Source organism: Pagrus major, chromosome 22 (assembly GCF_040436345.1).
Source record: "Pagrus major chromosome 22, Pma_NU_1.0".
NCBI classification, from domain to species: Eukaryota; Metazoa; Chordata; class Actinopteri; order Spariformes; family Sparidae; genus Pagrus; species Pagrus major.
This window is the reverse complement of record NC_133236.1, coordinates 7869144-7882542: the sequence shown is the minus strand read 5'-3', so window position 1 is coordinate 7882542 and position 13399 is coordinate 7869144. Positions and strand designations below refer to the sequence as shown.

The following is a 13399-nucleotide window of genomic DNA, read 5'->3' as shown; positions in this document are numbered from 1 at the left end:
AATAAAAATATGTATAAAAAGCTTATTAACATAAAGATGGTTGAAGACCTAGAGCTAAATTGAAACTACAAAATGCAAATATTTTTTATAATTCATGATGTGGAGCTTCACAGACTAAATCCATGATCCAAATTTTACAGATTTATAATCCATGACACTGGCTATAAATAAAAAAACACAACCCAGATCAAAGTCAATAACTTTATTAGAAAAATAGGTTTAACTCACCTCACTGTACAGTATAAAACAATTCATTTGCAAGAATGCAAACACACTTGTTAGCAAAAAAAAACAAACAAAAAAAACAAACAAACAAACAAAATCATAAAATCATTCCAATCAAAATTGGAGATCCAACAGTCAATACTAGTACAAAAAAAAAAAGTAATCAGGCTCTTTTTCACAAACCCGGTAAAAAGAGAAAGAACAAGCTGCACAATCTTTTTCTGACCTGTAAGAACTCTAAACATGAGTTAGATTCAAGACACTGCATTTCATGGCAAATGTCACAAAAAGGCAAAAAGATTTATTTCTACGCACTAATGATGTTTAAAAAAGAGCTTAAAGGAGAAATCCAACCTTAATCACTTTCACCATTAAAAACCATGCATGTCTGTTACTTACATTTTAAGTGTTTTATTCTGTGATTTCCTGCAATTCCTATAATGTTTTTCTATAAACACAGCCACGGCCATGTCCCATACTAAAAAGCTAATTATTATGTGAATCTACCGCATTATGTGGGTGTAGAAATTCAACTTTGTGCGATTGATTTTCTTCTCTGCGTGATCGCTAAACATTGGTGCAAATTGAGATCTAGTGGTGCACTGTGACTTTGAGTGAACAACAATACCCTGGTGAGATTCTACATTTTCCTCAACAATTACAAAAACCCATAGAAAGACCAAAACCAACAGTGAATGTATCTACTACATATTGTGTATCACAGCCTGATATATCTTCCCCAACTCTAGGATTGTCCCCAACAAATGCACTGTTCCCTCCTGTATGTTTGATAAAAACTACAGTGAGCAGCTGTCGTAGGAACCTTTTTTAAAATCAAACTAATAGTGTTCAAGATCGATATCTTCAGTAGGAACCAACGGGCATGAAGCCACAGACTGGAAGTCAGAAAGTATAAAGAGGTTAAGTCCCGTCCCTTACGGTGGATTGCAATGGGACCTTACTTTAGAAAAAAAGTATGTATGGTAGTGAATGGAGAGACAAATTATTTTTGATCCTGTTTGAATTGTGCCATCAATTACACATGATTTTTGTCAATTTTCAAAGATAGAAAAAGACCTTTTCAGTTTGAGAAAGGTTGTTATAAAACTAATCTAGCATAAAACCATGAAAGTATGTCATCTGAAAGACTACACAGTCAACTGTCAAGTGATGTAGTCTTGTTAACGAAAAAACAACTAACCATGTAGAGTTTGACCTGTATATTAGCTCTCTCCTTTCTCATAACTGCAGTTGTCTATTCAAATTGTCTATTTCTAATTTGTCTACTTGCTACTCTGTTTTTTCTGTGCCGAGGTTGCGGCTATGTTGGGGTTGGTGACGTGCGTTGGGCAAGACGATGTAGCTCACTGAGCATTTTCACACAAATTAAATGGTATTTTACCATCTTCACGACAAACTGCAACTTTCAATTATCTTTTAAAGTGACAAGATTCATAATCAAAACTGTATGTCTCTCCCCATTCACTACTGAACAAATTATTTCCAAAATAAGGTCCCATGGGGCACACCAGAAGGGGTGAGACTTCATCTCTGTATTTGGTGACAGACTAACACATTATTGGTTTTGGTATTTTCCCAAAATTTGTTGACAATAAGAAAAATACAGAACATAACCAGACTGATCCTTCACACTATATACTGACCGTTTAATACTCAAGGTTAACTTTTCATCAACGGAAAACTCACTAGGAAACATACACTCCTGAATGTTTTGGAAGTCTGTATTAACTTGTGTAGAAGTATCTGTAACAGTACTCTGCATGTGTATAATTACACACCTCGTAAAACAAAAAGTGTACAAAAAAAAAACAAGCTTCACCACCAAAGTCAGTTATTTTCTCTTACACCAGGATGGATTTGCTCCTTTAAATTCTTAACATTTTGACTTCCAGTATGTGTACACTGATAGTGAGAAGACATGAATTAACACCAGTTTATCCAACAATTTGTCACAAAAAAGTACATGGCATGATAATAAGTCTATAGTGACATACAATGTGAATAATCATGCTTTTGCAATGAAAACGCTTCCCATGCCAGTTTGATTCCTAAATTTTTCAGGAGCTGGAAATTAATGTACTTTCTTCCAGTCCTGCTTAGAGAACCTAAATAAAAAGGCAGCTTCACTGGATGTCAGTGGTCATTCATCTTGATGTTTGTGCAAAGCAAACAGCCTGAAACATCACAAACATCCTTAAAAGGGTGCAAACAAAAACAAAAAATAAGACACTTTTCCCATCATGGAAGACAAAGGATTACTGGTTTCCAGGTACTTAAAGTTTAAGTTCACCCAAAAATCTGTCATTATCTCCTCCCCCATGCAGATGGAAAGTCAGGTGAAGTTTTGTAGTCCACAAAACATTTCTGGAGCTTCACAGCAAAACAGCGTTGCAACATTCTCCCAAACAACTGAAGTAGCTGGGGACCCGTTTTAAAACAAAATGGCTCCATACAGCTCGTCCAGTGTAATCCAAGTCTCCAGAAGCCCTGAGATCCCAAACTGATTTCAAAAGATATTATTGTCCCAACCAAGGAGGTTATGTTTTCACCCATTTGTTGGTTGGTTTGTCTGCAGGATTACACAAAAACTACTGAATGGATTTGGATGAAACTTGGATGGAAGATTGGTCTCAGCTCTGAATAGACCCATTAACTTTTGCTGCAGATTCAGATAAAGGGACGAATCTAGGAATTTTTACTTGCTATCTTTAACACTGTGAGATAGGGCGTTTCCTGACCTTTTTAATTAATTTGTCAGGGAATAATGCATGGATCCTTTTGAAAAAAACAACAACAACAACAACAACAGGTATACTTAGGTGGCTGCAACAAATTGATGTGGATCTGGTGAGCTTAAATTATAATTAAGCCGTTATGGATGATTTAATGTTTAGAGTGATACAGGGCCATCAAGTTTGTGAGTGCCGAAAAAAACAAAATCTTCACTGCAGCTGCTGAGCTAGAAGACCCAGTCTGAAGTTGGTGCATGAGCTCGACTGCACGTTCAGGGTGTAAAAAACATCTCTTCAAATCAATTTTGGAACTCTAGGCTTTTGGAGGCCTGGATTACACCAGCCGAGCTGTATGGAGCCATTTAATGTTTTGCAGCCTAAGTTATGTTTTAAAACAAGTCCCCAGCTACTTCAGATGTTGAGAAGAATGCTGCAACACTGCTCTGTGGACTACGAAACGTAACAGGGGTGAGTAGATAACAACTGACTTCCATTTTGGGTGAACTGTTCCTTTAAGATTTTACAAAAACACAATAACAATTATAAAACAATTTGTCTGTAAACTACATCATCACTCAGTTCATGTTTCAAGACAGCAAGGCTTGTTCAGGCTCACTTCAGGAGGACCAGCTAACATGCCTACAGCAGCTGTAGCCTACATCAAGTCTCAGCTGAGAACTAAAATTCATTAAGTGCTGTTTGTTGTTGCCTGTGCATATCTGAGGAGAGGAGTGAGGGGTGGGGATTGAGTTTCAGGGGAGAGGGGGAGGTGGGCGAACCCTGCCTCAGTACAAAAAGGGGCAGAGCAGGCGAGTCCTCGAAACTGAGGTAGTTAACGGACCCTTGGTGGCTTCGGTTCTTAGAGAACCATTTTCCTGGAATGCCCGCCCTTCAACACATGGTGAGCACACCTCAACACTCTGATGACCATAGAATATCACAACTAGTCCATCATAAAGATGTAGTTTAAGAGCTCAAAGAAACAAAAAAAATTAGCATCAAGTTCCACTAAACCACTCCAAACAAAAAAAGTGCAAAGACTTTTCCAGAAGGATGTCCATCATGAACTCCCACTCAGCAAGTCTCAAATGGCATATTTGGGGCTTAAAAACTTAACAGTCAACTGTTTAAGCTTAACATTTGCTCTTCTGATTATCTTCAAACGTGGCAGTTTCAGGAGATCTGCTCCTTAAAAAGGCTGGAATGCCATTGGACCACTGAGTCAGATGACCTTACCATTCCATCCACTGGCAGCCTGCAGTGTGTACCGCCATACACTGGTCAGTCTTCATAGCGACACATCAGGACCGGCCTCGACCCCTTTTCCCTGCTAGTCAGGTAACAAAAGGAAGCAATTAGAGAATGGAAATCAGGATCATGTTACATCTACACACATCTACTGTTCTGTGTCCCTCAAGCTCACACACTCAGTACAACTGTAGAGAGAACTGTTTAAATAACATGAATCTGCATACATTAGAAGACAAAGCATTCTCACACACTAGCACGCCCTCGGATTTAACATGCACATGTCAATGCCTTAAAGGAGGACGACAAGCAGAGAACCGGCCTGGTTTGGATGTTTAAAACTTAAAACAGTTTGAGGTGCGGCAGGTGAGACGTAGACAAGCTCAGACAGGCAGAGAGGGAGGGAGGAGGGGTGGGGTTAACAGCAGCCATTAGATCTATTAAGCAAACTGAACAAAAAACACTACAAGCGAGTCATGCATGGCAATTATCTCCCACAGTAGCACAATATCAAACCTCCAGATAAACATGCAAGATTAGTATCCAGGCCTTCAACAGCTAGGTAGATCCTTCTGGGACAAGGAAAAGCTTAATTTTGTAATTAAGAAATCAAATTGTGCTTTTATTCCCCCTGCTGGTAACAAAAGGGACTTGTATGACAGACTTGTAGGGGGTGGGGCTTAGTCTTGATGCTGCATTGACAGTGAATTTAGGACACCAATTTGTGAAACATTTATGTTTTTGGACATGAGAGGAACTCATAAGGATGGAGTATGTCACTACATATACAGAGCACTTGAGAGATGCCGACTATAGAAGTAGGTGATTTGGAATTTGATGGCATGCAAGGTGACACTGTAGCATGTGGCCAACATTGGCAAACCTTTAATCCATTTGCTTCCACAAGGAGCCTTAAATTTGAAGGCAATTTGAAGAGAGAATTTGCCGAAACATGAATTTGCAACACAATTTGAAGTTTTGTACACGTGTGCGTGTATGTTTATTAAAGCAGACAAACAGCAAAGAATACAAGCCAAAATGTAAAGCCAAAAAATAGGACTACGATGGTCCTTTTTTTTTTTTCTTTTCAATAACAAGACACGCATTACTTTGTGACAATACAAATTGTATTTTCATTTGTTTTAAATACATGTTTAGGAGACATATGCTTTGTTGCCGTTAGCTACTTAAAACATGGAAACCATAATTTCTAAAAACATACATAAAGCTATAGCCAAATAGACAGCTCGAGCACATATTTGCATCTAAAAATTTTTTCAAACTTTGTTATGGAAAATCTTTTAACGACCATCTTAAAAAAACAAAAAAGGAAAAAAAGAAAACCAGTTCGCCAGAAACAGGTGGGTGTGTGACTACTGTTTGAGTCCAAGCTGATTATTAAAATATGTACAAAAAGATATCTTGCCAGATGTCACCAATTTTGAGGAAAAAACGCAGGCAACCGTATGGGATTGAGGGCCAATCAGATCAAGTCTCTAAATAAAAAGACAAAAACAAAAACAATAAACACGTATTTTGTTATCAAAGCCCTACTGGTTTACTTCCACTGTTGCCCAAAAGAATCCTGATAAAATTCCTGGTTGTCGGATTTGTAACCGGAATAGTTACCAGAATGATCACCACCTTGGAGCGGTTGCTGAGCAATGGGTTGAGAGCCCCAGTTCTGATTATTGGTCTGGCGACGCTTGGAATCTGGCTGGTTGTACCCATCAGCTTTGCGCTTTCCTCCTACATTTCCACCGCGGCCACCCCGAGCACCACGTACCCCTCCTCGCCCTCTTGGCTGCACGCCTCCTCTTGCTCCCCGCCCGCCACGGCCTGGTCCGAGTCCACCACGCTGGGAGAAGTTGGCTCTGCCCCTGGGTGCCCCGGCGCCACCGCGTCCTCTGGCTGGAGAGGCTCCACCCCTGGTGCCCCTGTTGCCACCCCGCCCTCGTCCCGGGGCCTGGAAGTCGTCGTACCCATAGTACGGGTCATCGTAGCCCCCACGGTAGTTGTGATAGTCATAGCCGTAGTAGTCATAGTAGTCCTCATAACCATAGTAGTCAGGGGGGTATGAATAGCCACCCCGGTTGCCGCCTCTGCCCCGGCCTCTGACAGGAGGAGGCATGTGGGGAGGTGGAGGGTAGTAGTAATAATCATCATACCTGATGAATACAGATAGAGACAAAATGATGATCAGTTTCAGAGGACGGGATTCTGATTTTGGCTTATAAGTAGAACCAGCAATGCATTCCAATGAGAAAATCTGCTGAGATGTTTCTTACATTTGTGTTTTGGCTGCTTGTCTCTGGGCTTTGCGCTCTTTCCTTTTCTGATCTGGTGGTTTGGCAAAAACAATCTCAATAGGCTCTCCCTCCAGCTCCTTCCCATTCATTTCTTCCAATGCCTGACAAAAGCACAGAGACACATTTAACATTTCTGCAAATGTCAGCAATTTCATATTTAGAGCAAAGAAACTACAGTGTCAACTCAATAAAAATGGCCTAGAAAGAGTCACAGAATTCATGTCTCAATGAGGAAAAACTGAAATACCTTCACTGCACCATCCCTCTCTTCAAAGTGAATGAAAGCATAGTCTTTGAGCTTCTTAACTCGTTCCAGTTTTCCAAACTGACTAAAGGACTTCTCCAGAATCTCCTCTGTAACACCGTTGGCAAGGTTTCTAACAAATAAAACCTTCACCTGCAGGACGAACACAGATATAGATACAGATTAGAGCTAAAATGGATTTTTAGCATGAGTTGCAAATCATTCTATGCTCAGAAGCCCACAAAGCCTGTTATTTTTATTACATATGAACACTTGTCATTAACATTGTTTTCAAAGAAGTGCCAAGTGACATAAGACTATGAAATAGCATGTCTTCTTCATTAATTAATGCGCAAATATCTGGGTAATCCATTAATTGGTTCATTTAACAAGTCTTTCAGCTTGTTAAATGTGAATATTTTCTAGTTTCCTTCTTCCTCTGACAGTTAAATAAATATCTTTGGGTTGCGAACAAAACAAGACATTTGAGGATGTCATCTTGGGCTTTGGGAAACACTGATTGACATGTTTCTGCTTGTTATAGACCAAATAACTTATCAAGAAAACAATCAATAGATTAATCAACAATAAAACGATCGTTCATTGAAGCTCACCTTGGCCATGACCTCTGGGTCTGGATCTTCGATGGGATCGGCCCACTCCACTGTAACAACGTTGCCCCAAACCTTCACCTTGCCACTCATTAGCCGACGGCGAGCCTGAGCAGCTGTTTTGTGGTCTTCATACTCCAGGAAGCAGAAGCCTCTGTTCTTCTTTTTGTCATCTGGTTGATGGTACAGTATGACATCACTGAGGCCCTCTGTAAGTACACAGAAATAAGATTTTATGAGATTACGACAATAACTCTTAGTTAAAAAGTTATCATAATAATTCTGATCCAGAGCACCACGTTTTAAAACATTAGAAATGCACAGTTATCGAGGCATTCAGACCAAACGCGGGCGAGTCATTTGCACGTCTAGATTACATACAAAGTCAATAACAACACAACGCGAAAACTTGCGCCATTTGCGTAAGTTGAAAATATTAAACTCAAACAAGGATTGTGCTGTGTTGCAAATACCTGTCAGCATTGATATTCATACTGACATCATGACGTTAACACATTGATATCCGGACATTCATGACCAGCAATGGAGGAGAGGATAAAAATCACTAATCTTGGCCGTTTGCGGACTCCCAGAGCTGTACGATAACACATCTACGTGTACAGAGACAGGACAGAAAGGAGAACTCGCGTGGAGGAAAGTGAGCGAGGAAGTCGGACTACCTGATAAATCAGAGATGTGTCTCAGCACAGCATAGCCCTGATCGATCCGAACTCTATTCAGGGAATAAGCATTTTAAAAGTTGTTTGCTTGTCGTCTAGCCAACAGACAGACTTTTACAGGGTGGCATTATGATGTTGTTATTTCAGTGAAAGTTCTCTTCACGTTTAGTCTGAACAGCCCCTTACATTAACACAATCTGTAGAAACACTAAATTAGATATTTTTTACCTGTGACTTTCCCAAACTCTTCAACAATCTGCTCCTTTGTTTTACTCTTGGGAATGGAGCCAACGAATAGCCTGTTGTTGGCTACAGATATACAAACTCCGATGTGTTTGCCGGGGCGAATCTCGTGATTATTGCACTGTACAAATGACAAAAAACATGTTAACTATATATTGCGTAACAACAAATGCTGTTAGTTCAACTGCCTCCAATATTCGTACATTTTCAAAGAAAACTTAATTGCCTAAAGAAGGGGGGGGGGGGGGGGGGGGGATTTTTCGTCTACCGTCTATGAGTTAATTAACTAATTTCTGGTTGACAATGTTGCTCCAAGCTTCTACGTTATTCTTTGTGGAGTATGCAGGAATTTTTTGCAGAACAGAAACAACTGTTAACTGGCTTACCAGCTTCACCGCCTCCTGGGCCGCTTCTTTAGTACAGAACGTGACGAAGGCGTAGCCCCTGTTCAGGCCACTCAGTGGGTCCATCATTAGCCTGAGGTCCCAGATAGGCCCCGCCTTCTCAAAGAGAGGAACCAGCTCATCTTCAAACAAGTCACGGGGAATCTTCCCAACAAATATCTAGGAGAAAATTGAAAAAAAAATGTTTTAAAAAAAACATACAGACCTGACTGTCCATCTTCATATTAAGCTGGGAAAAAAAGTTCAGCTGAATAAAAAATGTAACTAATCTTTCCTTTCATACAGTTTGTATAGAACAGGGGTAGAAAGTGTAGTGAAGTGTAAAGTAAGTAAGTAAAGTAAGAAGTTGTGCAGAGAGAAATAATCATCTCTGTACCGACTAACACAGGTCACGAAGCCATAAACATTATAGTTTACAAGGCCCATCAATGTGACTTGACTGATATGCAAAATATTTGTGTATAAAATCCCAGAGGGCAGTCTGTCAATACTGTTAAATATGTAGAATTTTGTATGTAGATAAGCTATCGTTGAAAATAATTACTCTAATACTATTAGAGTTTAGGGAGCAATAAGACAAGATGAAATAAACTAATATTTGCAGGACAGGTTCAGTTACCATTCCTGACTGACAGCAGTGATTCACTCTTCACACAACAAGACAAAGCGTACCTCTGTTCCAACATTGGGTTGGGCACCTGAGTACACCGACTCAGGTGGGGGCCCGCCATACTTTCGCTGGCCTGTTGTTACGTCAAGTGTGTAGTTGGTTCTGTCCAGGAGTTCTTTGATTTTAGCCTCATCTGGTCCTTTAGTGGAATCTGAAACTTTAGTTCCTTGTTTCTCTCTCTGTCTGTAAGTCTTCATTACTCCACACAGAAAGGCACTTTTGTTCTGCAATAAAGAAAAACAGTGAAAACGTTGATATTCTACTCGTATAGCAGCATAAAAAGAATAATCTGTGTTAGAGTTAGTGTTAGTATACAACATAGTTGTCCTGTACATTTGAACAAACAGCCCTTTGTAGTTCAGATGATTAAACTTACTTGCACGTGTGACAGATCACTCTCTTTGAACTGGACCAGCACTTGCAGGGCTCCCTCCTCATTGAATTCTTTCAAAGCTTCAATAGCCCTTTCGTCTAGGTCACTATGTGCTACTAGGCCTGATGAGCACGGGGTTTAAAAATAAAGAAGGACAAGATCATAAGAACAGGTTAGCGCTGAGAAACAGAAGACATCTGACTCATGCAGCTGTGAGGCACTTGCACAATAGAGGCTTAATAATAATCGATCTGTACCAGAAGGAACCAAAGAAAATTACAGCTGAAGGCAGGAAAGCCCTGAGCATGACCAAGTTTAATTTCTATGTATGCTAATGTTTTACAGTCCCAAACAGGGCCATGTTTCCTTACAACCAACAACTGATGCTGTCCAAAACAACAACAAATGTCAGTCAAAAATTACAACACATATGCTATTGAACTGTATTTCGAGACCTCCAGATTCTGTACAACACTGTTTTCTGTTAACAGCCATTTGAACCATGCTCTGGATAACATCCTTGTGGCCCATTCGGCTCCTGCTCAAAAGAGAACAATTCACCTGCTGCAGTCAGGCAGCTGCTTTATTGTTTCTGTGTGTGCCACAGTACCAGCTGGCTTCAATCTACCTTCCTTCAAAACTTTAAAACTACACCCATTCAATCCAGTTTCTCTACTTTAACTGCGTGACAAAACTCAGTAAGAGCTGAAGCAGCTTACTGATGTGCAGCAAACACAGCACATGTATGTGTGACTGTGGACAAATTAGGAAGTATTTTATTTGTATCTGTTGGAAAGAAGACGCACAGCAAAAAAAAAAAAGTCAGAGGAATGGTGTCTATGTGCACACTACCTTCTCCATCTGTCATCCAGTAGCTCACATTATTAGTTTAACAACCTTTAAGGCAGCAATCAAATACAGTTATTAGCTTATTATAATACAGAGGAATCAACAAGAAGAAGACGTTTTGTCAGGTCGCTATCGTTTAACCCAATCAATAGCAAAAGGGCAAGACTTACTGTTCACGATTCTCATAAAAAGACAAAAACCAACATGTTAGTGCGCCAATCAATACTTTCTGACTTATCCATCCTGTCTGCAGCAGCCCCAAACACACTGGTTTCTACCAGAGATGTAAATCTTTCATAATGGGAAATATGTACTATTTTTTTAAAAACAGCTGCACTTAAGGTAAAAATTTTACCATGGTACAAAATACCTCATTACACTTTAGAGCCAAACACCCAGAAAAATGCATTTCAGTGAGATGAATGGGACTTGTTTTAGACAACTTCCACAAGAAACACCTTGTAATCAATGTTTGTCTAGTTATTTTTGAAATTAGTTTCTTTCCTGTGTATTTTCAACTGTAGATTAATACACATTTGGTTCTCTGGTGTGTGTTCTGGGCGGCAGGATGGTGTATCTGATAGTGACTCACAATAAAATACAGTGCGTTTGTGGTAATATAGGAGCATGCAAGCCAGAGCAAAGTGTGGCTCACCGCTGTAGTTTTTGGACAACAGTGGTGCTGTGTGGCTCAGCTTTCGTCAGGATTCTACTTTAAGTTAGATACATGTAAGTGAACTCAATTCATAGCTGGTTCTGGTCTGTTTTCTGCAGTAAGAAAAGTACACAACTGGCTGCACTTATCCCCTAAAGAAAACAAAAAGTAGACTTACAGCACTGACCCTGCACAATACAAAATAAAACTAGATCATCCTCAATTATTCCATCTCTCTGACAATGCCTAGTGTTTCAACAGTGTGGTGATGCCTTACTTCTGTATGAACATGTTTCTATCAAGCAGGTTGCACAACATAATTTGCAGAAATAATTGCAGAAATTCTTCTTACCTGCTACGTAAAGTTCATCTAGCTTCTCAGCAACATTCTGAGGTAAACCGGCTTCCAGTAAAGCTGGGAAGTGTTCTGAATGGGTCACCTCTGCAGTAGTGTCCATTGGTTCCTCCGTGCCATTCCCGTTTACATGATCTGTGGCCATGTCTCCAGACATCTGTGTGGATGAGATTGTTGTAGAATTACACCACTGTGGTCATAGTGGGAACTGGAAAAGCAGATTAAATGAGCGGTTTGGCGCCATCGTTCAAGACTGAGCACAGCAGTCAAACTGTAATGTTATCTGAGCGGCTCCTGTGATCAGAAGTTACGAAACTGAAACGATACTTGAATCGCGCGTTTGTCCAACCTTGACGTCTGATACACATCGAAATAGGGGGTGTTAGTTCAAACCACCTTCTCACCACTGAATGTAATGAAATATTAATCTCCGGCTGAATGCAGCTCGTTTCCAAACATCCACCACGCCTCTATAAGCTAATGGGAGCTAACGTCGCTGGCTGGTGCACATAACAGGCCGCAGTCTTCGCCGCGTGTGGAGGAATAAACTGAATGACAGTGAGGTTAAACGCACATCTCACAATTACATTCTTTCGGGAAGCTGTTTTTCTCGAAATTAGATTCACATTTGCCGTGATACCACATCTGTTTAATCGGCCGTCAATCAAATCGGGCCCTTCTTCAAAATGCCGGCTAGCCATGTAAACGAGCTGCTCTTTAGCCGACACTAACCGGTCGTGCAACGAATACATCAGTGTGCACAGAGCGCTGACTAAACACAACATGTTTCCGGGGTAGATCGGTCAGTTCGATGTGTACATACCATGCGAATCTAAACTCGGGTGCACGATGCTGATAATCCGTGTTGAAGGTTCTTCAAATAAAGGAAAATGTTCTGGCCGGTGCTATTCAGGTTGGTTTCTTTACTCCCGGTGAAACAAAATGGCGGCTCCGTAACGTCGCGAGCTCTCCTTCTCGGCTGCATGTAAGGGGTTTCTTAAACGGCTCCTCACGGGCTGCTCAGTTTACATACATCCGGTCTGCAGTGACACTGACCCACTGTTCTATTAAATATATGCTTCGACCAAATCTGCAGTTTTTATCTGTGGCATTGTTTGGATGAGACTATCACATGATAACAAAGCTAGAAATATGTCATGCTATCGTGGTTTGGCCCACCGTTGCTGCATTCGTATATGTCTTAGTCTTAACCTCTAATGTTACTGTCTACAGTCTTCACTCGCAACAACACTCCCTTTAACGGCAGATTTCAGCATATTTAATGTATTGCCACTTCTGTGTTGTACATTAGGTGTGTAGATTAAACATTACACTACTTTTTCAGTAAAGATTAGATTTTCTCTACGAGTAAGGACTTTTATTTTGAAAACCCAAACCGGAAAGACAAATAGAGATTTAAAAAAAAAGCTATTCATGAATGGAAATGTTGCAAATATTTTTATTTTATTGAGTAGACTTTTTATTTAAAATAAGCAACATTTGTCCGAAGTATCTAAATCTCCTTAGTCTATTTAGGGAAAAATACTTTCTTTACTGGACTAATTTATGTTGATTGAGAATGACCCTCACCAGTTAATTGAAGGATTTTTTTAATTTTTTTTTTAGGAAAGGAAAATATAAAGCCTTGTTTGAGTTTTTAAAAGAAACTGGGTTAATTAAAGAGATAGTGTTTTTTTCCAAGTCCCAATGAAAACAGTAAACTCTGGCTCTCACTCCACATAGCAGATAGGTGGCGGTATTGCCAGTTACCGCCCGCCAC

The 13399-nt window shown here is 40.1% G+C and overlaps 1 protein-coding gene across 3 annotated transcripts; it reads right to left on the bottom strand.

The window, feature by feature from the left end:
* Positions 1–187: 187 nt before the first annotated feature.
* syncrip (synaptotagmin binding, cytoplasmic RNA interacting protein) lies at positions 188–12577 on the bottom strand. Of its 3 annotated transcripts, none has more exons than XM_073493310.1 (11): positions 12443–12577; positions 11617–11776; positions 9764–9882; positions 9390–9611; positions 8700–8876; positions 8299–8434; positions 7394–7599; positions 6783–6932; positions 6515–6636; positions 5856–6394; positions 188–4308 (listed from the first exon to the last, which is right to left on the bottom strand). In XM_073493310.1, exons 1-11 carry the CDS (start codon positions 12443–12445, stop codon positions 4280–4282), a joined length of 1863 nt encoding a protein of 620 aa, XP_073349411.1. In that variant the 5' UTR covers positions 12446–12577; the 3' UTR covers positions 188–4279. The 3 variants fall into 3 exon arrangements, with proteins under 3 accessions (XP_073349411.1, XP_073349412.1, XP_073349410.1); XM_073493311.1 differs by lacking the exon at positions 188–4308 and adding an exon at positions 5196–5722; XM_073493309.1 differs by lacking the exon at positions 188–4308 and having other exon boundaries at positions 5196–6394.
* Between the last annotated feature and the right edge of the window lie 822 nt (positions 12578–13399).